This window comes from Podarcis bocagei (assembly GCF_964188305.1).
Source record: "Podarcis bocagei genome assembly, chromosome: 14".
Lineage (NCBI taxonomy): Eukaryota > Metazoa > Chordata > Lepidosauria > Squamata > Lacertidae > Podarcis > Podarcis bocagei.
This window is the reverse complement of record NC_138139.1, coordinates 14,546,814-14,571,648: the sequence shown is the minus strand read 5'-3', so window position 1 is coordinate 14,571,648 and position 24,835 is coordinate 14,546,814. Positions and strand designations below refer to the sequence as shown.

At 43.8% G+C, this 24,835-nt stretch overlaps 1 protein-coding gene across 1 annotated transcript in view; it reads left to right on the top strand.

Moving 5' to 3' along the window:
• The window catches only part of ATP8B4 (ATPase phospholipid transporting 8B4 (putative)), a 111,871-nt gene that overhangs the window by 50,945 nt on the left and 36,091 nt on the right, over window positions 1-24,835 (top strand). Inside the window, exons 11-17 of the mRNA XM_081169988.1 lie at window positions 1,072-1,230; window positions 1,711-1,799; window positions 5,525-5,721; window positions 7,889-8,097; window positions 9,135-9,166; window positions 15,386-15,551; window positions 23,412-23,600. Coding sequence (XP_081026114.1) covers window positions 1,072-1,230; window positions 1,711-1,799; window positions 5,525-5,721; window positions 7,889-8,097; window positions 9,135-9,166; window positions 15,386-15,551; window positions 23,412-23,600 — 1,041 coding nt within the window. The remainder of the gene's footprint in view (window positions 1-1,071; window positions 1,231-1,710; window positions 1,800-5,524; window positions 5,722-7,888; window positions 8,098-9,134; window positions 9,167-15,385; window positions 15,552-23,411; window positions 23,601-24,835) is intronic.

Sequence of the window (24,835 nt, the reverse complement as noted above, 5' to 3'; positions counted from 1 at the left end):
TTTACCTTTATGTTATGCAAAATGAACCATGGAAAGAAAAAAAGTGAAGTCATTGATAAGTTAAGATTGTTTAAATGAATATTCTAAATTGCATAACAGGAAAAAAATATATATTTATTTATATAAAACAAACAAAAATAGGTATTACAACTGGGACTCACAAGATAATGTTGTAGTATATCCTCATTGTCTAGGATTGCCAAACAAGCTATGAATAGTAACCAAGCAGTGATTTGGGCATACAGTGAGACCTTGGTTCCCGAACAGCTTAGTTGCCAAACAAATCGGCTCCCGAACGGCTCAAACCCAGAAGTAAGTGTTCTGGTTTGAGAACGTTTTTCGGAAGCCGAACATCCGATGTGGCTTCTGATTGAGTTCAGGAAGCTCCTGCAGCCAATCAGAAGCCACGCCTTGGTTTTCGAACAGTTCCGGGAGTAGAACGGACTCCCTAAACGGATTAAGTTCGACAAGCAAGGTACCACTGTATAGCTCATATTATTATTATTTTCAGACAACCTGGTAATCTGGATTGTGGTTTATTGTTTTCGCAATGTGGCAGGAGCAGGGAGGAGTCCTGTGGGAACTAAGAGCATGCACCAGCAACCATAATTCAAAACAAGCTATGGTTTAATGGGAACAAGCAGGCTGCTGGTAACGATCATGACATTGAACCACAGTTTGTTTTAAGCTATGGTTTACTGTGACATGTGAACTGCGCCCAGGCATCACAGCCATGTTTTACCACATCAAATTAAAACAACAATGAACAACCAAGTGAATTCAGGCTTCAGACAGTATCTATAGTATGTCTAAACAATATTTGGGCTTAGAGGGTTGAACATGTTGTTTTTAAAAAGAAGGTTGTTTTATGACACTGTGTCACATTGAACTGTAGATACTGTATGTAGACATTTAATGCTGCATGTTGTACGAGGTGTTTTTCCCTCCAATACTGGGGGTGGGGTGGGCAGTCAGCCCTAGGAAGTCTTTGTTAAAATGTGGAACACCTGACATGCTTGCAGATAGTATCTGCAACACAATAAAGCAACCTGTTTGATTTTCATTTCGTAGGAGAAGTTGAGTGTGAACCTCCTAATGGAAAACTGAATAAATACGCAGGAGTTCTTTCCTGGGATGTTAACAAATACTGCCTTAATAATGAAATGCTGCTGTTACGAGGTTGCATGTTGAGAAACACTGAGTGGTGCTTTGGAATGGTTATTTTTGCAGGTAAATATGAACTTTTAATGATTTCTAATCTTACCAACAAGAACAGTTGCCCCCAGTCCTTATATACATTACCTAATATTGATAGTATGTAAAATCACCTAATAATAGTGAATGCTAATAACAAAAACAGTTAATCTACTATATATTTTGGAGAATTGTCTGTTGGCTATGTATTTGGATGCCTTAAGATATTGTAATCACATTTTGCATGGTGGCTCCTCTGATCAAGGAACGGATCTTGCATCCAGAGGGGTGGACCCAACTTTTGAAAGCTGCACTGATTTTTTGGTTTCCTGTAATTCGGTATGAGATTGCAAGTAATATACAGCCTAAAACATGATTAAAAACAGAAGAACTGAGTAAAAATAAGATATTGATGGATAGAAATGTTTGAACCTGAGGGGTGAAACCAGTGGCAAAGTAATCTACTTAGATAATGTGCTAGAGGTTTAAAAAGAATATTAATTCCTTTTTTTGTAGGCCCTGACACCAAGTTAATGCAGAACAGTGGCAAAACTGAATTGAAACGAACAAGCATTGATCGCCTGATGAATACTTTGGTATTGTGGGTAAGTGACTACAGTAGGACCACAAAACTTAATCTGCATCTTAAATATAGTTTCCTTGAACATTATGTATAAAGATATAATTCCTTAAAATAAGACAAGGGATGACTGTACTGTCATCAGCATCAGTAGGGATGTTGGAGAATTCTGACGGAAATGGAAGTGGAAGTTGTTGATGTTGACTTATTTGTCTCATGTCTTGATTGAAGATCAATCCATTGGTTTTTTCAGTCTGCAAAGGATACATAATTAATTACTCCCCCTTTAAATTGTGTTTCCTTTGCACTGGAGGGGACGCGGGTGGCGCTGTGGTCTAAATCACAGAGCCAAGGGCTTGCCGATCAGAAGGTCGGCGGTTTGAATCCCCGCGAAGTGGTGAGCTCCTGTTGTTTGGTCCCTGCTCCTGCCAACCTAGCAGTCAGAGTGCAAGTAGATGAATAGGTACCGCTCCAGCAGGAAGGTAAACGGCGTTTCCGTGCGCTGCTCTGGTTTGCCAGAAGCGGCTTAGTCATGCTGGCCACATGACCCGGAAAGCTGTGGACAAACTTCGGCTCCCTTGGCCTGAAAGCGAGATGGGTGCCACACCCCATAGTCACCTTTGACTGGACTTAACCGTCCAGGGGTCCTTTACGGTTACCTTTTACCTTATATGTAAACATTTAAAAGTGAAAAACAACTTGTTCTTGGCATCCGCCTGTCTCGGGAGACAATGGAAAAGTGCACTTTCAAGGGTAAGGTCAAACCGCCGCAGAACGACTTCGCCTGAGGTGGCTGCAGATACTGATATGGGAGGGACATGTTTCATTGCAGGGGGAGCAGGTGAAGGCATGTGCTTTTGCTGCTGCAGATGCACCATGGCATATCTTCTCTCTGCTCTCTTCCCAGTGGTCATTCCTTCTATAATCACTGCTGTGGATTGTCTCCAGGTGCTACCACCATCTGCAAGGGATTCCCATATGGCTGGGTTAATGTTGTCAACTGATAGGTAAAGGTAAAAGGACCCCTGACCATTAGGTCCAGTTGTGGCCGACTCTGGGGTTGCGGCACTCATCTCGCTTTATTGGCCGAGGGAGCCGGCGTACAGTATCCGGGTCATGTGGCCAGCATGACACGGAAACGCCGTTTACCTTTCCGCCGGAGTGGTACCTATTTATCTACTTGTACTTTGACGTGCTTTCGAACTGCTAGGTTGGCAGGAGCAGGGACTGAGCAACGGGAGCTCACCCCGTCGCAGGGATTCGAACCGCTGACCTTCTGATCGGCAAGCCCTAGGCTCTGTGGTTTAACCAACAGCGCCACCCCCGTCCCATGATACCAGCGTCAACTAATACCCCCCAAAAAAAACCCCTCATATGAACTAATATATTCATAAATAACTACTGCTTCTTTGCAGCCATGGTTTCCACATTCACAGCAGCACTGTTGCAATGAATAGGAATTGTAACCCCAAAATGGCAGCTCTAATACAGTGGTACCTCTGGATGCGAACGGGATCTGTTCCGGAGCCCCATTCACATCCTGAAGCGAACGCAACCCATGTCTGCGCATGCACGGGTCGCGATTCACCGCATCTGCGCATGCGCGTGATGTCATTTTGAGTGTCTGCGCATGGGCGAGTGGCAAAATCCGGAAGTAACACGTTCTGTTACTTCGGGGTTGTCGTGGAGTGTAACCTGAAAGCACTCAACCTGAAGCATATTTAACCCGAGGTATGACTGTACAGTGGTACCTTGGTTCTCGAACTTAATCCATTCCGGGAGGCCGTTCGACTCCCAAAACCATTCGAAAACGAAGGTGTAGCTTCCAATTGGCTGCAGGAGCTTCTGGGTTTGCGGCTTTCGGGAGCTGATTTCTTCGACAACTAAGCCATTTGGGAACCAAGGACTTCTCTTCAATTGAAAGCCACCCTCTGCATGCTTTTGCGGGGGCAAGACGGTGGGGGTGGGGTGAAATGAGACCGTGGAACATTGCAAACTTTCATGCGAATCGAATTGAGAAATAGGGCATTGTATGTAGCGAGAACTCTTAACGAGAGGGAAAGCAAAATATGTCCTGGTTGGGCAAAAAGAAATTCAACTTGCATTTTCAGAGCTATCTGCAAACTTTCCAGACCATTAGTCCAATCAATAAAGTTAGAAAAATGCAACTTGAACCAGACATTGGTAAGAATATTTGCAATAAGTACCGGCTGTGGTTTTTAATTAGCTACTAAAACAATAGAAAGTTGGGTGGTGTGCGGTCGTTGTTTTGCCAGCGTTTGACATATTTGCTTAATATAGGATTACACAGATGTCGGGCCAAATTCTGAAATCTGTGCCATGGACCGAGATCTGCCACAAGGCCCATGCCTTTAGTAGGTGGCTGCAAAGCGTTGCATCACCCCAGAGGGAATATAAGGAGACAGTTTGTCTTAGGAATGTATCCCAGAACATTCTGGCAAGCACAGGGAATATGTAGTGCCAATCCCATATAAGGAACCAGTACAGAAAGAGTGGGAAAGCTTCTATTCGGAGCAGAGAACTCAGCAACTTTAATTCTCCTGCCTGGCATTGGAACACTGTGCAAAAAACAGCGAGGGGAGGCTCCTTCTTTTGGACCACAGCTGAAGGGTGCCAGGTTGCTGAAGGCTTTTGTAGGTGTCTATAGAACAGTGGGGGGTGTGGGTGGCGCTGTGGGTTAAACCACAGAGCCTAGGACTTGCCGATCAGAAGGTCGGCGGTTCGAATCCCCGCGACGGGGTGAGCTCCCGTTGCTTGGTCTCTGCTCCTGCCAACCTAGCAGTTCGAAAGCACATCAAAGTGCAAGTAGATAAATAGGTGGCGGGAAGGTAAACGGCGTTTCCGTGCGCTGCTCTGGTTTGCCAGAAGCAGCTTAGTCATGCTGGCCACATGACCCGGAAGCTGTACACCGGCTCCCTTGGCCAGTAAAGCAAGATGAGCGCCGCAACCCCAGAGTCGGCCACGACTGGACCTAATGGTCAGGGGTCCCTTTACCTTTACTTATAGAACAGTGGGTCCCAATGCAGGCAGTCGGATTACCTAGTGGGGCACAAACAAGCAGGGGGGCACAGGAGGTGTAAATGACATTGAAAACCTGGTATCACCAGATTGAGTTCATCATTGTTGTTGACTTAATTAAACTACATAGTTTTAATTGGATCTTAAATAAATGGTTACTGTTTTAAATTTTTATTGCACTGTTATATTTCACAGTGGGTTCTGCAAACCATGATTCTGAATAATGCTTTTTATATATTAGGTAAGGGGTACTAGGGATGCGTTTATAGTGGCCCAATAAAGTTCTGCAGCTGTCAGATGCTGGTGTGGTTGCTCAAGAGCAAACAGGCAAGACTCCGACCTGTCTTTCCAGGCTTTATTCTTAGTGCAAGCTATTTACAGTGAAGAGCGTCGCAAGTTCATGTCTGGCTCAGTCGCTAGCAGAATCTGGGAGTGGTCAGTCCTTGTACCTCCCCCAGCATAACAGTCGCATGATCCCCAACCTTCTCCTCCCTTCCCTGTGCCGAAACCTACTGCGCAGACTGGGCGCTGGCAAAGGGGTACTTCTGAAGCTCTGTTGAGCTTAGACAATAGCTCTGTTCATAGTCATGCATGCACAATGCAGAAAGGTGATTTTGTATCCAAGTACTGCACATATACATTCGAGGCAAAACAGTAGTGTTGAGAGATGAATGGGAACTAATCTAACCTCCTTTATTGCTCTGATTTCAGATCTTTGGACTATTGGTGTTCATGGGAATCATTCTGGCAATAGGAAATTCAATTTGGGAACATCAGATTGGAATCCATTTCAGAATTTACCTGTCTTGGAGTGCAGTGGTGAAAAGTCCTATATTTTCAGGATTTCTGACATTTTGGTCATACGTTATCATACTAAATTCGGTTGTGCCCATTTCCTTATATGTAAGGTAAGATGTCAGATTCTGTTGCATGATGTATAAGGTAAAGGGACCCTGACCGTTAGGTGTGGAGGGGCTTGCCCCATGAAAGTATCCAGTGAAGGGCAAATTAACCTCCAGGGCAAGTGGGGGAACCACGAGAAATGCCCCATCTCTGTTAGACGTGGGTCTAAACCACTGAGCCTCTTGTGCTTGCCGATCGGAAGGTCGGCAGTGTGAATCCCCATGACAGAGTTAGCTCCCATTGCTCTGTCCTAGCTCCTGCCAACCTAGCAGTTCGAAAGCATATCGGTGCAAGTAGATAAATAGGTACCGCTGTGGTGGGAAGGTAAATGGTGTTTCCGTGTGCTCTGGCTTCCATCATGGTGTTCTGTTGTGCCACAACCGGTTTAGTCCTGCTGGCCACATGACCCGGAAAGCTGTCTGTGGACAAACACCAGCTCCCTCGGCCTGAAAGTGAGATGACTGCCGCAACCCCAGAGTCGCCTTTGACTGGACCTAACCGTCCAGGGGTCCTTTAGCTTTGCCTTCATATGAATATATTTATAAGAGTGAAATAAGATGCATTGATGCCCCGCTCAAAAGATTTAACTTCTCGAGATATCAAGAAGAGAACTGAATCTTGAAGAAAACTTGTATCATCTCATACTAACCAAAAGCGTAATCCTGCATTCTGGATGACACAGCGAGGTACAAGGAATACCAGTGTATGTTCTTAATAAGTGATGAAGCACATCTTCCCATCTTATTTGGCATAAGAACATTCCCCACTCCACCCCCCAGAATTCATTGAAGTTTGAATTCTGTTTTACCTTGAGGTCTGTGTAACTGGGACAATAATAATGGGTTTACCGAAATTATTGCTTATTCATCTGATATTGACTCATGAGCAACGGCATCTTGTTAGTTAGAATTGCCAGATTATAATATCTAGCACAACGTTATGTTTGTTTTATATTACATTTGACTTTTAAAATCAGCTGCATGGCAGAATAAACCCCGTATAAGTTTCTCCCCTTTTTTGCCTGTTCAAACTCTGAAAATGTCAAACAGTGAATAATGCCGCTTCCTGAAATGGTGTTTGGCATCAGTAATCCCCACCACAAATTGCTATGGGTGTGGTCAGAATAGGCTATTTTGAAGCAACTATGTGGATATAGAAGGATCTGGACCAAAAGGAAGGCTGTTGCCAGTTAACATGGCATATCAAGTGCTACACTGAACCTCCTAATTTTATTCCGTTTCTGGCTAGTTGAAACGTAATACCTCGGCGGTGCTTAAGGGCTTATTTATTAATTGCTAGCAGTCCTGTACCTGATGTTGCTCGGAAATTCAAAAAAGAATCCCAAAAAGTCAGAGCAGATTTTGTTGTTGTTTAGTCGTGTCCGACTCTTCGTGGCCCCATGGACCAGAGCACGCCAGGCACTCCTGTCTTCCACTGCCTCCCACAGTTTAGTCAAACTCATGCTGGTAGCTTCGAGAACACTGTCCAACCATCTCGTCCTTTGGTGGCCAAAGTCTTGGAGCCTCAGCTTCAGGATCTGTCCTTCCAGTGAGCACTCAGGGCTGATTTCCTTAAGAATGGAGAGGTTTGATCTTCTTGCAGTCCATGGGACTCTCAAGAGTCTCCTCCAGCACCATAATTCAAAAGCATCAATTCTTCGGTGATCAGCCTTCTTTATGGTCCAGCTCTCACTTCCATACATCACTACTGGGAAAACCATAGCTTTTACTATACGGACCTTTGTTGGCAAGGTGTGCAGATTTTAATAAGTGCTTAAAATGAGTGCAGTTTTGGTCCAGTCCACCAGCTTGATTCAAAATGTTACCCCGTTGTATCTAAACATGCTAGGTCTCAGCAATGAAGTGTTCAAATCACACAATAAGCAGACAAACAACTTTCCAAAAGACACAGTAGATTCTTTTTACCCTGTTTTTTTATTTAGATGTTCAGGGCCGCAAACGAGCAACAAACCACAGGATTACAATAAAACAGAATAAAATAACATCTGTCCAACAACCAAAGAGATAAAATAGCTGTCGGTTAAAAACTCCACACCAAAAGCACTTCAGTTTTAGGGATGATAGAAATCAACTGCTTGCTTGACCTGTTTTTGTGTTTGCGTAAGTTTTGTAACCTCCTGAACAGCACTTTCTGTCTGCATTGCTTTCAAAGTGTGGAAGTGATTCGGCTTGGACATAGCTACTTTGTCAACTGGGATAATAAAATGTATTATTCCAAAGAAAACACACCCGCTGAAGTTCGGACCACAACTCTCAGCGAAGAACTGGGGCAGATTGAATACATTTTTTCAGACAAAACAGGGACCCTCACTCAAAACATAATGACTTTTAATAAGTGCTCTATTAATGGGAAAGTATATGGTAAGTTACTGTTTCCTGATTCTGGCAACTTTTCGTTTTAATGGCATTTCCATTAAATTCAGGCTCGTATCATTGAGATTACTTTGAGTTTGATCCAAAGACCACAAATGGAAGGGTGAAATAATCACCAGTGCTGTTTCACAAACACTTGTGCAAAGGGTTCATATGGTGTAACAGTAATAAATGACATTTGAATCAAATTTTAATGAAATTCAAGGGTTAAAATATAAAATTTCTAGACAAACTTTTAATTGGAAAAAGGCTTATGAAAAGAAAGCATATTTTAAATAAAAATGGGGAAAGATCATTGGTATGCCTCCTGCTGCCCTGTATTATTGCCCTAATACCCAATGCAGGGTTGTTTTATATAAAGTAGTTCACAACAGGGACAGTTTTTTCAGCTGCCAAAAGGGGGCTTAATGACAAGACCATCCAAGTATTGGCAACTGCCACTTTATTGGGGATTTATCAATAATCTAGTACTAGTCTGAGGGCAATTTTTTTGAATGTGCAACTTTGATCTTGAAGCTTTGTGTGTGATGAGGTGCTTGATTCTGTCTTGTAATATTTTACATTAATATTTTAATGTTTCAATATTTTAATGTTGTATTTTAATATTGTTTTTAAGTTATATTCATTCAACTTGTTTTTATTATTGCTTGTTAGCCGCCCTGAGCCTGGCCTTGGCTGGGAATGGCGGGGTAATAATAATAATAATAATAATAATAATAATAATAATAATAATAACCCTCCTGAAACCCGCCCCCCCCAAAGGAAAGCTATTCACAGTGCAATCCTATACATTTATACTCAGAAGTAAGTCCCATTTGGTTTAATGGATCTCACCTCCAAATAAGTACACACCGGATTGCAGCCTTAGGTGCAACCCTAACCTCATTAACCTGAGAGCAGACCCTGTTGAATTAAAGGAGACTTACTTCTCAGTAGACGTGACTAGGGTTGGGCTTTTAGTTGGGACACTTTTTGAACTTAAGTTGAATGTTCTCTGGCTTTTGCTAATTTAATTTTTTTTTCAGGTGAAGTGGGCCAGAAAACACTAATCGATGAGGTACAGTGGTACAGTATTTTATTTGCCTTGTGGAATTTTGCTGATTTGTGAAAAGAGCAAGTAAAATATTATTTTGCTAGTTACTTAAATGGTATAGTAAAACTGAACTTTCATTTCCATCCGAGCAACACCAGAAACAGTTGCCCTAATATAGAAAAGTCAAGGCTTTGTATTTTTTGTTCCTAAAGCACCAACTTCCGTTTCTCTCCCTGTTGCCCCTGTTGCATCCCAATATGATTTTAAAACCCTCTTTTTGTATGCACTTCCACTTAATAGACACATTTTTGCACAGAAAATTCCCCTAAAATAATGCATCTTTGTATGTTCTTTACACAAATATAATGCATTTTTATGGACAATTTGCCCTAGTACAATATATACATTTTGCACACATTACTTGACTGGAGAACTGCATTGCAAAACTCAGAGAAGTGCAAATTTTGAATGGTGCCTGTGTTTTGGTCCTCCTATTTTTTTCAGAAACGGTAAATTAGGTAGATTTGCCCTTAATTGTGAACTCGGTCAGATTTCTCCCTTATCCCTAGGTAGAACTAGAATGTTTCTCTTAATGTTCAATGGAAATCTACCTTTTTATAAGTCCATTAGATATAGTTGGACCAACAGAAAAAAAATATTTGGTCTTTTCTATGCATGACCCCCTTCAGGGACTTGAAGAGTGCTTGAATCAATCTCCTTATCTTTTTTCAGGTTAAACATACCCAGTTCCTTCAACCTTCCCTCATAGTTGTGGGAATGTTGAGGATAGTAGGAGAGGATATATTGATTAAATATTATCCTTCCTTACTCACACTAGTGAGCTATAGTAGCAGAGTACATTCCCTTCTACAAAGCAAGAAGCTAGTTGATGGATTATTTTAGAACCATTTGAGTTAATCAGTCCAGTCTGGCTTGTCCAGATTGGATTGTTCCTGGTAAATCCTGTTTAGGTAAAGGTAAAGGGACCCCTGACCATTAGGTCCAGTTGTGGCCGGCTCTGGGGTTACGGCGCTCGTCTCATTTTATTGGCCGTGGGAGCTGGCGTACAGCTTCCGGGTCATGTAGCCAGCATGACTAAGCCGCTTCTGGCAAACCAGAGCAGCGCACTAAAACGCTGTTTACCTTCCCGCTGGAGCGGTACCTATTTATCTACTTGCACTTTGACGTGCTTTCAAACTGCTAGGTTGGCAGGAGGTGGGACCGAGCAACGGGAGCTCACCCTGTCGTGGGGATTCGAACCGCCGACCTTCTGATCGGCAAGTCCTAGGCTCTGTGGTTTAACGCACAGTGCCACCCGCGTCCCTAAATCCCCTTTAGTTCCCTCTTAAAAACAATGATGACACAACAATCTTAAAAGTAATGATAAGGTTTACTTGCATTCAGTTCACAGTAGGATCCTGAAGGCAAGGTTTAACTTTTAGTTACAGTTGAAGAGAAAGGTGTGGGTTCATCCTCTTGTGAGGGATGCGCCCATGTGGTGCTGGCTGAGAGACAGCACACAGCAAAAGGCATCAAGATAAGAAAGTGAGACATAGGGTCTACGAGGGTCACGCCCATCTACCTGGTCACACGCAGGGGGAGGATGTGCCAGACCAGGTGTGACAGGAAGTCCTCTTGGCTGGAGCAACATTCCCCTGTGTGTCCACTCTGGGCAAACAGGAAATGTTGTATTTGACTGCTTGAGTGATGCTCTTTTTCTTTAAAAAAATGTTTAGAGGTGCTCTCATTTTGACACATTAAATCATGGGTAGGCAAACTAAGGCCCAGGGGCCGGATCCGGCCCAATCGCCTTCTAAATCTGGCCCGCGGACGGTCCAGGAATCAGTGTGTTTTTACATGAGTAGAATGTGTCCTTTTAATTAAAATGCATTTCTGGGTTATTTGTGGGGCATAGGAGTTCGTTCATCCCCCCCCAAATATAGTCCGGCCCCCCACAAGGTCTGAGGGATAGTGGATTTGCCCTCTGCTGAAAAAGTTTGCCGACCCCTGATAATGCTCGCTTCTGTCTGAGACTCAGGAAACACTGGGAAAGGAAAGGAGGCCGCCATCAGGGGGAACTGACGATTCACCGTGCTAGAGAAGAAACTATTTTTTTTTTAAAAAAATTAGTTTCTTCTCCCATTAGATTCACAAAATGTTTAGGGGTAAGTGTACCCCTGTGTACCCCCTGAAAAAAGCACTGGTTGCGCCCCACAATAGGGAACAATAAACTGACGTGAATAGATTTGGGGTGGAGGACAGGAGTAAAACCCGCCAACGTAACTCCCTGAACCCACCAGTCGCCACTATTTGAAGCTCTTTTCCCGCATCCTGCTCACTTATGGGAACACAAGATGTTTGGGCTCCGGCGAATGGCCTGGCTTGCCCACCATCCTGTTCTCAAAGTGGCAGACCAGATGCCGATGGAAAGCAGGTGATAAACATTATTGGGAACAATAACTAGAAATTCCATGGGAGTTTCGTTTCTCTGATGAAACGTACTGTAAAAGATACGCTCCCAGGGTACCCTTCCCCCCTCAACATCCAGGGTGAAAACTGCCAAGTAGAAGAGACTTGTATACTTCTAGGGCCAATGGAATAAGTTGTCACTGCTGATGCAATTTGTACAGGCTTTCAGGCTAAATGTTAAAAGGCAAGACAATAACAAACACTTGATCTTTTTCATCAAGTGAAGTGCAGCAACGCAGATGCCAAGACTCTGCAGCCGGCCACATCACCCATGATTAGTTTTCCTGGATTTGTAGACACAGGGGAAAGAAAAACTCCCAAGTCTTGTTTGCTTCTTGCAAAATTACTGTAATTTTTCAGTTGCTTACTCAGTCATTTCCAAACTGTGCTGGGAAAGAACTGCTGGTGTGCAATGTTACTTAGTCACGTGTATGAGTCTTCCTGCTGCATCTCTGTATGATTTACTGTTCATTTTATTATTAATTTTTATTGATTCTCCAAATTTTAACAAATCAATCCAAATTATTTAAATTTAATACATTTTTTAAAAGGTAATTAGGTTTCCCACTCCTATTACAAATATATGTCCATCTCTTCCTGATGTGGCTACTTCATTCTTCTTCTTTAATCACCTTCTCATCCTTCTATTAATTTTAATCCATTTTCATAGCTAGCCTTTGTTCTCTGTTTGATTTACTCTTCTGACCTGCTCTACTACTAATCATCCCCTGCTAGGGCAGGTTATTCTCCTGTGCAGGCCCAGTAGCAACAACCCACTTTCTCCGTTTATTTTATTTGTTTATTTAATGTTTAGTTTTGGTTTTTAAAACTACTTTAATAAATTATAGTAAGGTGGTTTATAACCTGCAAAAATGTAATAAACCAATCCATAAATATCCATAAAACATAATTGAAAACACCAGTAAATACCGGTTGGTTAAACAGAGAATTTCATCTTGTGAAGGCCTGTTTAAACAGTACAGTTTTCTGAAGACTTCTGAAAGAAGGAAGGGCTTGCCACGTGAAAGTACCCAGTGAAAGGCAAATTAATCTCGGGGGCAAGTGGGGGAACCATGAGAAATGCCCCATCTCTGTTACTGAGGTGGACTTGGGTGGCACTGTGGTCAACCACTGAGCTTCTTGAGCTTGCCGATCGGAAGGTCGGCCGTTTGAATCCCCGCGACAGAGTGAGCTCCCATTACTCTGTCCCAGCTCCTGCCAACCTAGCAGTTTGAAAGCATACCAGTGCAGGCAGAGAAATAGGTATGCTGTGGCGGGAAGGTAAACAGTGTTTCCGTGTGCTCTGGCTTCTGTCACGGTGTTTTGTTGCGCCAGAAGCGGTTTAGTCCTGCTGGCCACATGACCCGGAAAGCTGTCTGTGGACAGACACTGGCTCCCTCAGCCTGAAAAGCGAGATTAGCACCGCGCCTCATAGTCGCCTTTGACTGGACTCAACCATCCAGGGGTCCTTTACCTTTTTTTACCTACATCTAATGTCATTGCTCAGTCCCTGCTCCTGCCAACATAGCAGTTTGAAAGCACGTCAAAGTGCAAGTAGATAAATAGGTACCGCTCCGGCGGGAAGGTAAATAGTGTTTCCATGCGCTGCTCTGGTTCGCCAGAAGTGGCTTAGTCATGCTGGCCACATGACCCGGAAGCTGTACGCCGGCTCCCTCGGCCAATAAAGTGAGATGAGTGCCGCAACCCCAGTCAGTCACGACTGGACCTAATGGTCAGGGGTCCCTTTACCTTTACCTTAATGTTATTATAGTATCAATTAATTGCCCCTCCCAACGTGTTCAGTTTGGCTGATTCTTAACCGAAAGGGTTCCTCACCCTTGCTTTAGTTTAGACTCTAGAGCAGGGGTCTGCAACCCACGGCTCCGGAGCCGCATGTGGCTCTTCTACACCTTTGCCGCGGCTCTGGGGCGGATACTAGCGAGAGGAGGAGGCGCATTGTGCGCCCCGACACTCCCCACTGTGGCGGGCGCTGTACTGGCTGTGACGTCGCATGGGGGCGGTTGCGTGCGTTAGTCACGCACCGTCCCGATGTCAGCTTCCCGCACGCCCACCTGCTACATTGTAAGGGGCATGTACGCTGGTCGCTGCATTGAAAGGGGGCATGTACGCTGGTTACTGTTTTTAAGGGGAGTGAAGAACACACACACAAAAAAAAGGTAACTTGTTAATTTAACGTTTATTTCTGTGAGGAGGACTAATTCTGAGGGGTCAAACAAAGAAATAATAAAAAGTGTCAAAAAAGTTATTTTTATAATGACGAGGATGACATTGGGCCCTCATTATTAATTATTATTTACATCAGGCACTGATTATGATTTATGGTACACTGGGGCCCTGATTAATTTTCTATGTCGCAATGGTTTTGCGGCTCCCAGTTTTTTTTCCTTCGGAAACGGGTCCAAGTGGCTCTTTTTGTCTTAAAGGTTGCAGACCCCTGCTCTAGAGCATGGGTAGGCAAACTAAGGCCCCGGGCCAGATCTGGCCCTATTGCCTTCTAAATCCGGCCTGCGGACTGTCCGGGAATCAGCGTGTTTTTACATGAGTAGAATGTGTCCTTTTATTTAAAATACATCTTAGGGTTATTTGTGGGGCATAGGAATTTGTTCATCCCCCCCCCCCAAAAAAAATATAGTCTGGCCCCCCCACAAGGTCTGAGGGACAGTGGACTGGCCCCCTGCTGAAAAAGTTTGCTGACCCCTGCTTTAGAGGATTGCTAAGGACTCTTGGCAAATCAAAATTCAACTCAATTGTCTGTGGACAAACGCTGGCTCCCTCGGCCTGAAAGCGACTTAAGCGCCGCAACCCCCTAGTCACCTTTGACTGGACTTAACTGTCCAGGGGTCCTTTACCTTTACCTTTTTACCTATTGAGGTGGAGCATAAGGAATCAGGTGCTCCTTAAGCTACTCTGTGCACAGGACTTTGGGAATTAACAGAAGAACATTGAACCCGACCTCATAGCAAATGGGCAACTAGTGTCAGGAGCTCGTCCTACACTCTAGTAGGACCCTGGCAGATACACTTGCCCAACTGGCATGTTCTCTCCCTCCTGGTCGATCGTTTGGGAGCTTCATTAGCTTTCTTCAGCCCGAACATCACAGTGACCAATGCCAACAGACATGTGCACACTTAGGGATCTACAGAGTCTTCACAGCTTGCGTGACAAACCTCAGCAACTCAGCATTTTGGCTAATCTACTTTATTTACATATAAACACACACGGAGCACTGCAACATGGCTCCCTCTCTCTCTAGCATCAGACAGCAAAGAGAAAAAGAGAAAAAGACAATAGTCCCACTTCACGGAACACAGTAACACAAACATCCTGTCTCCATCACTCCATCACTGTGATAGACAAAAATCCCATGACTGCAATCATGGAGCAGGAATTCTAACAACTAGTGCTGCTCTCTCAGCAGTGGAGTGACATGTTACTAGTAATGCGCTCCTTTGAGCAGTCTGGCCTTTGCATTCTGCACTTATTGCAGCTTCCAGACCAGATACAATGGCAGCCCCACTTAAAGTGTTTTACAGTTGCTGGGCCTCCTGCTTGCTTGCATGCCCCATCAGTAACACCTGCCAAAAAGGTAGGTTCACTCTGATCAGGACTTAGTTGATCAGCATCCCTAGATATTTTATTTTATATCTTGCTGTGCAAGTTCCACTGTAATGCTGAGGTATTTCAGTTTCCTGCAAGAAAGATCCCCAACCTTACTTTCTTCTTATCATTTTCCCATGTGCTTTTCTTTCGCAGAAGAAAACGCCTGTGGATTTCTCATTCAATCGGCTAGCAGACAGAAAATTTCACTTTTATGACCACAGCCTAGTTGAATCCATTACAATGGGAGACCCAGAAGTCCATGAATTCTTTAGGCTGCTTTCTCTCTGCCATACAGTCATGTCCGAAGAGAAAACCCCAGGTAACCTAGATAAATATGTATGCTTTGATTTATTTGGGACATTTGTATGTCTCTTGGTGATTCAGATTTCGAAGCGGTGTTATGTAAAGACAATCCACAGAAAAGGGAACAAAACAATAAATGTTTATCATAAAATCTGAACATAAAAAGAGTTGGCTGGATCAGGCTAATGACCCATCAAGTTCTGCAACGTCTTCTCGCAATGTCCATGGGAATCTTGCAAGCTGAACTGGGGCACAACAGCATTCCACTTCTGATCCCCAGCAGCTGCTTTTCAGAGGTATTGTTGTTGTTTAGTCATTTAGTTGTGTCCAACTCTTTGTGACCCCATGGACCAGAGCACGCCAGGCACTCCTGTCTTCCACTGCCTCCCACGGTTTGGTTAAACTCATGTTGGTAGCTTCAAGAACACTGTCCAACCATCTCGTCCTCTGTCTTCCCCTTCTCCTTGTGCCCTCCATCTTTCCCAACATCAGGGTCTTTTCCAGGGAGTCTTCTCTTCTCATGAGGTGGCCAAAGTATTGGAGCCTCAGCTTCAGGCTCTGTCCTTCCAGTGAGCACTTAGGGCTGATTTCCTTCAGAATGGATAGGTTTGATCTTCTTGCAGTCCATGGGACTCTCAAGAGTCTCTTCCAGCACCATAATTCAAAAGCACCATTTCTTCGGAGATCAGCCTTCTTTATGGTCCAGCTCTCACTGCCATACATCACTGATTCAGAGGTATACTGCCCCTCAATAATGGAGGCAGGTCATGGTTATTGTGGCTTGTAATGACTGATAGCCTTGTCCTCCAAGATGAGGGGTTTGCTCAGATCTTTGGAGTCTGGCTCACGGGGGCAAATGAAGACTATATCACCAAACTCAGTCTGCCATCAGTCAGCCTCCACCTGTCTTCCACCTTACTTACATCCCGTCCAGATGTTGGTGTTGGCTGTCAGTCACCATCTCCTCCTTTGTTACCTATTTGACAGTAATTTTTATTAGTTTTCAGTGACAATAATCCAATGGTAGCCTCATTATAACAACGCCATATTAGAATACAATTTCTAATCCCAATCATTCAGATGCTAAATTATATAATATAGGTGGCCTCCCGCGTGCTAGAATTGGTGGTTTGATGATTTACTTTGTTTCTGCATCCCAAAATCTCTCAGTTGCATTCCATTCAAAATAACAATCCCTCATGCAACAACAGAGACATCACCTTGCCAACGAAGGTCCGTATAGTTAAAGCTATGGTTTTCCCAGTAGTGATGTATGGAAGTGAGAGCTGGACCATAAAGAAGGCTGGTCGCCGAAGAATTGATGCTTTTGAATTATGGTGCTGGAGGAGACTCTTGAGAGTCCCATGGACTGCAAGAAGATCAAACCTCTCCATTCTGAAGGAAATCAGCCCTGAGTGCTCACTGGAATAACAGATCCTGAAGCTGAGGCTCCAATACTTTGGCCACCTCATGAGAAGAGAAGACTCCCTGGAAAAGACCCTGATGTTGGGAAAGATTGAGGGCATAAGGAGAAGGGGACGACAGAGGACGAGATGGCTGGACAGTGTTCTTGAAGCTACCAGCATGAGTTTGACCAAACTGCAAGAGGCAGTGGAAGACAGGAGTGCCTGGCGTGCTCTGGTCCATGGGGTCACGAAGAGTCGGGCACGACTAAATTACTAAACAACAAAACAATACAACAACTGCAATATCCACGACATCCATTCGTCTTGACACATTGAATGGTTTATAAAGCTATAGGTGAAGCATTCAAACCATATCTTTATTCCTCTTGTGTGTGACAACTATTCTGTCCATGGTTTTCCTTCCTATCCTTGTAAAATGTTATGTCTATCTTTTCCCAGCCGTTGCTGCTCTCCATCATGCCTTGGGCGGAGCTAATATCCCAATGTTGTTTCAGAAGTTCTCCATTGCTCCGTCCCATAGTTCACTGTTTTGCAACTTCAACAGCAGCTACAAAAACCACACTGTTCCAAAAAATATCTCTGTGTTACCTTTGTAGAGCTCAGCTAGGAGGAGAATGGAACGAAACCAGAATTAGTTGGCTCTCTGGCGCCACCTAATGTTCACCTCCTAGCCTTCTGCTCCAATAGCCTCAAAGGGCCCCAGCCTCCACTGGCTTAGATGATTCTCCTAGGATTCTGTTGTGGGTTCCCCTCAGGCTTCTTGGCTTAATCCATACCTCTCCTACTCCGTTCATCATGGAGAGAAGGTACCAAGTGAATGTGGGGAAGCCTGTGCTTGAATGAACACAATATTTTGCGACCCTACTAAAAAGTAGGCTTCCTCCAGCAGGTGCAGAGAACCTCTGAGCTCAAATGAAAAACGAGAAGGGAGTTGAAGAGGCAGTATGAAAACCCCAAATCTGCTCTTAACCTGTACCCCAGGTCCAAGTGGCCCAAAAACATTTCAGAGAAGGAAGGGGGAAGAGAAAGAGACTCTCAAAAGAGTGGGGTACTGTAATATAAGATGGTTACAGATTTTTGTATTTTCAGAACCCACACAATGCATTACTAATAATTATAAGTTAATCATTAAATTTATAGACCTTCGTTAGAGGACCACAGGGCAGTTTACAGTATAAAAACACAAAAAATGCATAACATAATAACAAAGAAAACACACACACACACAAACCAGTTTAAAAGGTCATAGATTGTTTAATTAGACAAAGGCCAGCAAGAAGATGAATGTTTTTGCCTGGTGCCTAAAGCCATTAGTTCAATGCAAACCTAACATAATTTGGTGTTGAATATGGCTGAGATATTTTCATGTGTTGTGGGGTTGTTGCTGGCGATGGTGATTGAAGCCTGCCTACAAAGGAATATTTGGCTTTGGCTGGATCGTATTGTGCAGTCCGCTGCTATGACAAGATTTGACAAGAAAGAAATGGGCCATACTCTAGTGATTAACTCAGATACAACACGTCTTGGCTTCCCCTTACCCGTATCTGTTTTGAGACATGATCTCATAATGTGTAATTGTCTTGCTTTGGTTTGTATGGATGCAGATTTTTTAACTTCAAACAGCTCAAAGTCTTCCATTCATGGTTAAAAGCCTTCTTGCCGATTTGAAGTTGATTGAAGTTGATGAATATGTTTGGCTACAACAAAAGTCAGGGTCTTTGAGTTTGAAAAAACTGAGCCATTATAAATGAGCTGTGCTGGCTAGTAGTAGTGCTTTGGTGTTAGATCTCTTTTAAAAACACTCATTGCAGGCCAGACTCATATATTTTGCCCGTGGTAGGTTGGTGCAAATTTCTTCTCTATATTCACTCTTCAAAATACAGCATGGTCAATATGGTGTAGCGCTTAGACCAGGCATGGCCAAACTTGGCCCTCCAGATGTTTTGGGACTACAGTTCCCATCATCCCTGACCACTGGTCCTGTTAGCTAGGGATGATGGGAGTTGTAGTCCCAAAACACCTGGAGGGCCAAGTTTGGCCATGCCTGGCTTAACCATGGATAGGCAAACTAAAGCCTGGGGGCCGGATCTGGCCCAATCGCCTTCTAAATCTGACCCGCAGACGGTCCGGGAATCAGCATGTTTTTACATGAGTAGAATGTGTCCTTTTATTTAAAATGCATCTCTGGGTTTTTGTGGGGCACAGGAACTCGTTCATATATTTCCCCCCAAAAAATATTGTCTGGCCCACCACATGGTCTGAGGGATGGTAGACCAGCCCCCTGCTGAAAAAGTTTGCTGACCCCTGTCTTAGACCAAGGAAACCTGGATTCAAATGTCTACACATTCATGATGCTCATGGGCCTAAAATGAGACATTTCCATGTAAGCAATCTTGGGCATCTTGGAACAAAAGCAGGATATAAAGGTGTGAGAAGTTGTCCGTGGATAGAAACTGACAAAGGACTTCAATATAAGGGTAACCCTTTTATTAGCGCGTTTGCAAAGGCGGACCCCTCGTACCCGTGGATACGAAGAGCCCCGATCTGGTTTCAGCACCGTAGTTTTATCCCTTACTGCCGCCCCTCTTTTGGAGGCTTGGCTTACAATCTACCTATCAGAGTTTAACACATTTCTAATACATTGTTCAATCTACTCTATTCATATTTACTCCCTTCTCAGTGTGGGCATCACCCTTTGGCTCGCCCTTTCTGGCGTACGCGACTGTGTTATCTTGTATACATGTCTAGCTCTCAAGGCTGAGTTTGAGGCACGTCCTTTCTGTATGCTTTCATTGTTTCCCAATCTCACAAAGGTAACAAAATAATGGTAATAATGACCAAAAATAATTGAGCCTCCATGTCAGTTGGTAACAGTAAGATATCTATTCGTTAGAAGGAGATACAGTACTTACACGAGATGCTTCCAGACAACCTGTTTGTTGATCATTCATCCTGACTTGTTTGCAAGAGCGTTTAGGCAAAGTCAGCTATTTAGCAAGTATTCATTCTTATTTGTTTGGGCGAAGTTAGAAGATGTTGTGTCAAAGTGTGTGGTCTTACACTTTCCAGTATATTTTCCTCAGCATTTTGGGGACACAGGTGGCGCTGTGGTCAGATGGGTGGGATATAAATAAATAATAATAATAATAATAATAATAATAATAATAATAATTATTATTATTATTATTATTAGCACCCTCTCCTGGTGATCATGGGAATTATCTGGATGCGGTGCATGTCACAAGGTGACCCTTAACCTTGGTCAACCCCATTCAACCAACAACCAGCAGTCAGGCTAATTGATTTCAGGATACACACCTGATGCCTACGCCCAAACCATCTGACATCTGTAGTCAATGAAGTTGTGGCCTTATCCAATCCCAAAATTGCTGTGCTGTGTAACTGTGTAATTGCATATGCACCATGCCTGCCTCTGGCTGCATTGCAGCCCACATTCTCTACCCAGTAGCGCAAGAGCCCTTGCGCCGGCGGATGACAGAGTTTAAACATTGCACAACAAAAGAGTCCGACACAGAGTTGGGGGAGCCTGTTGTGCAATAGCTGATTCTTGTTGTGCAATCTGTTGTACAATCTTTCGTAACGTGCTTGTGTTTTCCCCTTGTGCAACAGCGTATTGTTTTGTGCAATCTGCTGTGAAGCAGCCTTTGGGAATGCACTTTCGTTTTCTCTTGTGAAACTACATTCTGCCATTGCAACAAGTATACCACTGTTGTTGTTTAGTCATTTAGTTGTGTCCGACTCTTTGTGACCCCATGGACCAGAGCATGCCAGGCACTCCTGTCTTCCACTGCCTCCTGCAGTTTGGTCAAACTCATGCTGGTAGCTTCGAGAACACTGTCCAACCATCTCGTCCTCTGTCGTCCCCTTCTCCTTGTGCCCTCAATCTTTCCCAACATAAGGGTCTTTTCCAGGGAGTCTTCTCTTCTCCTGAGGTGGCCAAAGTATTGGAGCCTCAGCTTCAGGATCTGTCCTTCCAGTGAGCACTCAGGGCTGATTTCCTTCAGAATGGAGAGGTTTGATCTTCTTGCAGTCCATGGGACTACTAAGTGACTTTAAATCAGTAATACACTGGGCACAACAACCCATCGTCCTTTTGTAATGGTTCAGGACGCCATTGTCCTTCCCTGTTCTGTCTGCTTCTACTGTTAGTACTCCTCCCATTTCAGTAGCCCATTGAGTACATGCCCTTGTTTCAGCGCTGCCAGCATCTCTATGCATCACATCTATACATGCCTTGGCTTCTCTTGCCCTGTCTTTTAGCAGGAAGAATACACGTTCCATTTGCTGCTTGAGTGCTCGCCTGGACAACATGTCCTTCTCACCCTAGGCGAGCTGCAGATTATAAACCCTGTACGAAACAAAAACTCATTTATATTTCGTTTGACATGTACTGAGGTTAAATTAAGCCCTGGCAACAAAATAGGTTTCAGGGTTGAGCCCTGGCTTGAATTAATCCCTACTGCCGAGCCCATCACATGAATATGCTTGAGAACGACATTTTATATTACAATGACTAAACTTTGATACTGAGGAAATTACTCATTTTTATCTGTTTATTGGCGAGATCTCAGACGAAATCTCCTGACCTTTCAACAGATGCAGTTTCTCAGCCATAAAAGGATATCTTTTTATGCTTATTTACTGAATCACTTCAGTAGAATCAGAGTGCGTGGTTTCAAAAATCTTGCTCTGCGTCTTGCAGCAACACATGCCTGGTTTTTTACCACATTGCAAGACGCCCACATGTGGGGTTTGGAACTGTCCTAGTTCCTGCACATTGAATATCAGTCAGATACTCTTTTTGTGCTTTGTACTCCTATGCATCTAAATTTAAATTAAAAGACCACGATTCCCATTAATTACAGTACAGTTTGATTGGACGGAGGTAGAGAATCACCCTGTGACTTTGGTCACGTATGCACCATGCATGCACCATGCACCATACCATGCAGAACACTATTGTACAACATTAACAGTCATTTCTTCCTTCAACCTTTGCGCAAACAGATCAGGACGAAAGCTTAATGAACAGGTCCTCTGGTCATTTTCAGTCATTTCCCTCAAAGCCTCTGGCTGGAAGCAACTGCAGTCTCTTATAGTGACATGCCCTTCAAGTGATTGTAACACATATATGGAAATGTGACCTGTTAAGTTGTGGGTGAACATATCAGACGACACAGCAATTCTTCAAACAGCTCTTGTTTATTCACAGGCCAGAACAGAACTGAACTGAAGGGTTCAGCCAGCCTGCTTATATAGAGCTCCACTAGAACGCAACAGTAACCATTTTCTGTAACTATCCAATCACTGAACATCACTTTCAATCCCGTATTTGCATATGTGGACCTGAGTGAAAACTATCTACAGTATCCCCCTGCTGGCCCAGGGTGAGAACTTCAGTACATAACACCACCATTTGTTGTTGGTGGTGTTTAGTCGTTTAGTCGTGTCCGACTCTTCGTGACCCCATGGACCAGAGCACGCCAGGCACTCCTGTTTTCCACTGCCTTCCGCAGTTTGGTCAAACTTTATGTGACCATAAAGGTGGGCTTTAGCCGACTGAAGCCCCACCTCCATCAACAATATTATTATTTTAATGTATATCCTGCCCTTTCTCCTAGAGGCACCCCAGAGTGGCACTTCAAACAGTTACAGCTTTCCTGAAGGAATCCTGGGAACTGTCATTTGTGAAGGGTGCTGAAAGTTGTGAGGAGACCTCCTATTCCCCCTGCACGGCTACAATTCCCAGAGTGGTTTAATAATTAGTCCCTCACCCCAGGTAACTCTGTCAGTAGTAGGTTCTTAAGTCCATTTTTTAATCTATTAAATAGTTTGGTTTTTGGGGGATAATGTTTCGTTTCCTGTATGGTTATTCTTGAATGCATTTTCCCTTAACCAATAAATACCACTACAGTGGTACCTCAGGTTAAGAACTTAATTCATTCTGGAGGTCCGTTCTTAACCGGAAGGTACCATTTTAGCTAATGGGGCCTCCTGCTGCCGCCGCGCGATTTCTGTTCTCATCTTGTAGCAAAGTTCTTAACCCAAGGTACTATTTCTGTGTTAGCGGAGTCTGTAACCTGAAGCTTCTGTAACCTGAAGTGCCTGTAACGCAAGGTACCACTGTATTAAACATATTTTAAAACAGTTGCACATGTAAAAACAGTTACATAATTCCATAGATAAAAAAACAGTTTAAAACAACAGCACATGCATAAAATCAATTCTGTTACGAGATAGATACCAACTGGGATACATTTTTTAGAAGGCAGGTTGAAAGAGGAATGTCAGCAAAACAGCAATAGAGAAGGTGCCATGTTGATATTTAATGAGATAGCAGTGTATAAATAATTTTTAAAATAATTTTTTTAAAAAAATGGTTTTTGTGTTCCTTAACAGTGGCTGGGTTTTCTTTCTTTTTCTTTTAGATGAATTGATTTACCAAGCACAATCGCCAGACGAAGGCGCTCTGGTGACTGCTGCCAGGAACTTTGGTTTCATCTTCAAGTCTCGAACTCCTAAGACCATCACAGTGGAAGAAATGGGAAAAGTTGTCACTTACCAGCTGTTGGCAATTTTGGATTTCAATAACACCAGGAAAAGAATGTCTGTGATAGGTACCGAATGCAAATCCCCCTTCCCCCTTGTTTTATATTTGTATTTTGAAAGCTTGTTGGCGGAAACAGAGCATTGACTTCCCCAGGAATGATTCCCCCGCTCAGCACATGACATGAGAGCTGTGTGATCCTAGTTTGTATGAAAGAGGTTGGGAAGGGCTTGACTTGGCTGGGAACTGTTGGCATCCATCTGTTTCAAGAGACAAAGGAGTGGGGCTGCCATCATTGGGGTAGCATTACTTGGTGGCAGCAGAGGCAGGAACACTCTCCAACAAGTGTTCTCATAGTAATCAGCATTTGAATATAAAATAGGGATGTGGGTGGCGCTGTGGTCTAAACCACTGAGCCTCTTGGGCTTGCCAATCAGCAGGTCAGCGGTTCAAAACCCCGCAACGGGGTGAGTTCCTGTTGCTTTATCCCAGCTCCTGCCAACCTAGCAGTTCGAAAGCACGCCAGTGCAAGTAGATAAATAGGTACCACTGTGGTGGGAAGGTAAATGGCGTTTCCATGCACTCTGGTTTCTGTCACGGTGTTCCGTTGCACCAGAAGCGGTTTTGTCCTGCTGGCCACATGACCCGGAAAGCCATTTGTGGTCAAATGCTGGCTCCCTCTGCCTGAAAGCGAGATGAGCGCCGCAACCCCGTAGTCGCCTTTGACTGGACGTGCGCTGCTGTGGTTTGCCAGAAGCGGCTTAGTCATGCTGGCCACATGACCCGGAAGCTGTACGCCAGCTCCCTCGGCCAATAAAGTGAGATGAGTGCCGCAACCCCAGAGTCGGCCACAACAGGACCTAATGGTCAGGGGTCCCTTTACCTTTACCTAACCGTCCAGGGGTCCTTTACCTTTTTTACCTTATAAAATACAAAATAAAGCCTCATCAATTAAACCGTGTAGTTGCTGTTTCTGGAGAAGGCCTAGCCAGTTGCCATGCACATCCATTTTAAATATTTTGATCCCTTTTAATAATATAAGCCATAGTTGGACCCAAAGATGCTCTTGAGGTACCCTCGATTTTTACTGCTTTCCCTTTAACTGCACAACAGATTGTTGCACATTAGGCATCGCAAAGTTTACCAGAAACCTGCTTATGGATTCTCTTGCGCAACAATGTTCTGCTGGTGCAAAAAGTTTGTTGGTGGAACAAGTATACCATTAAGTGACTTTCATTTAGCACTACACTGAATAAAACCCAATGACTTTTTGGCTACAAAAAGGCGACACATCAGATGTTTCTT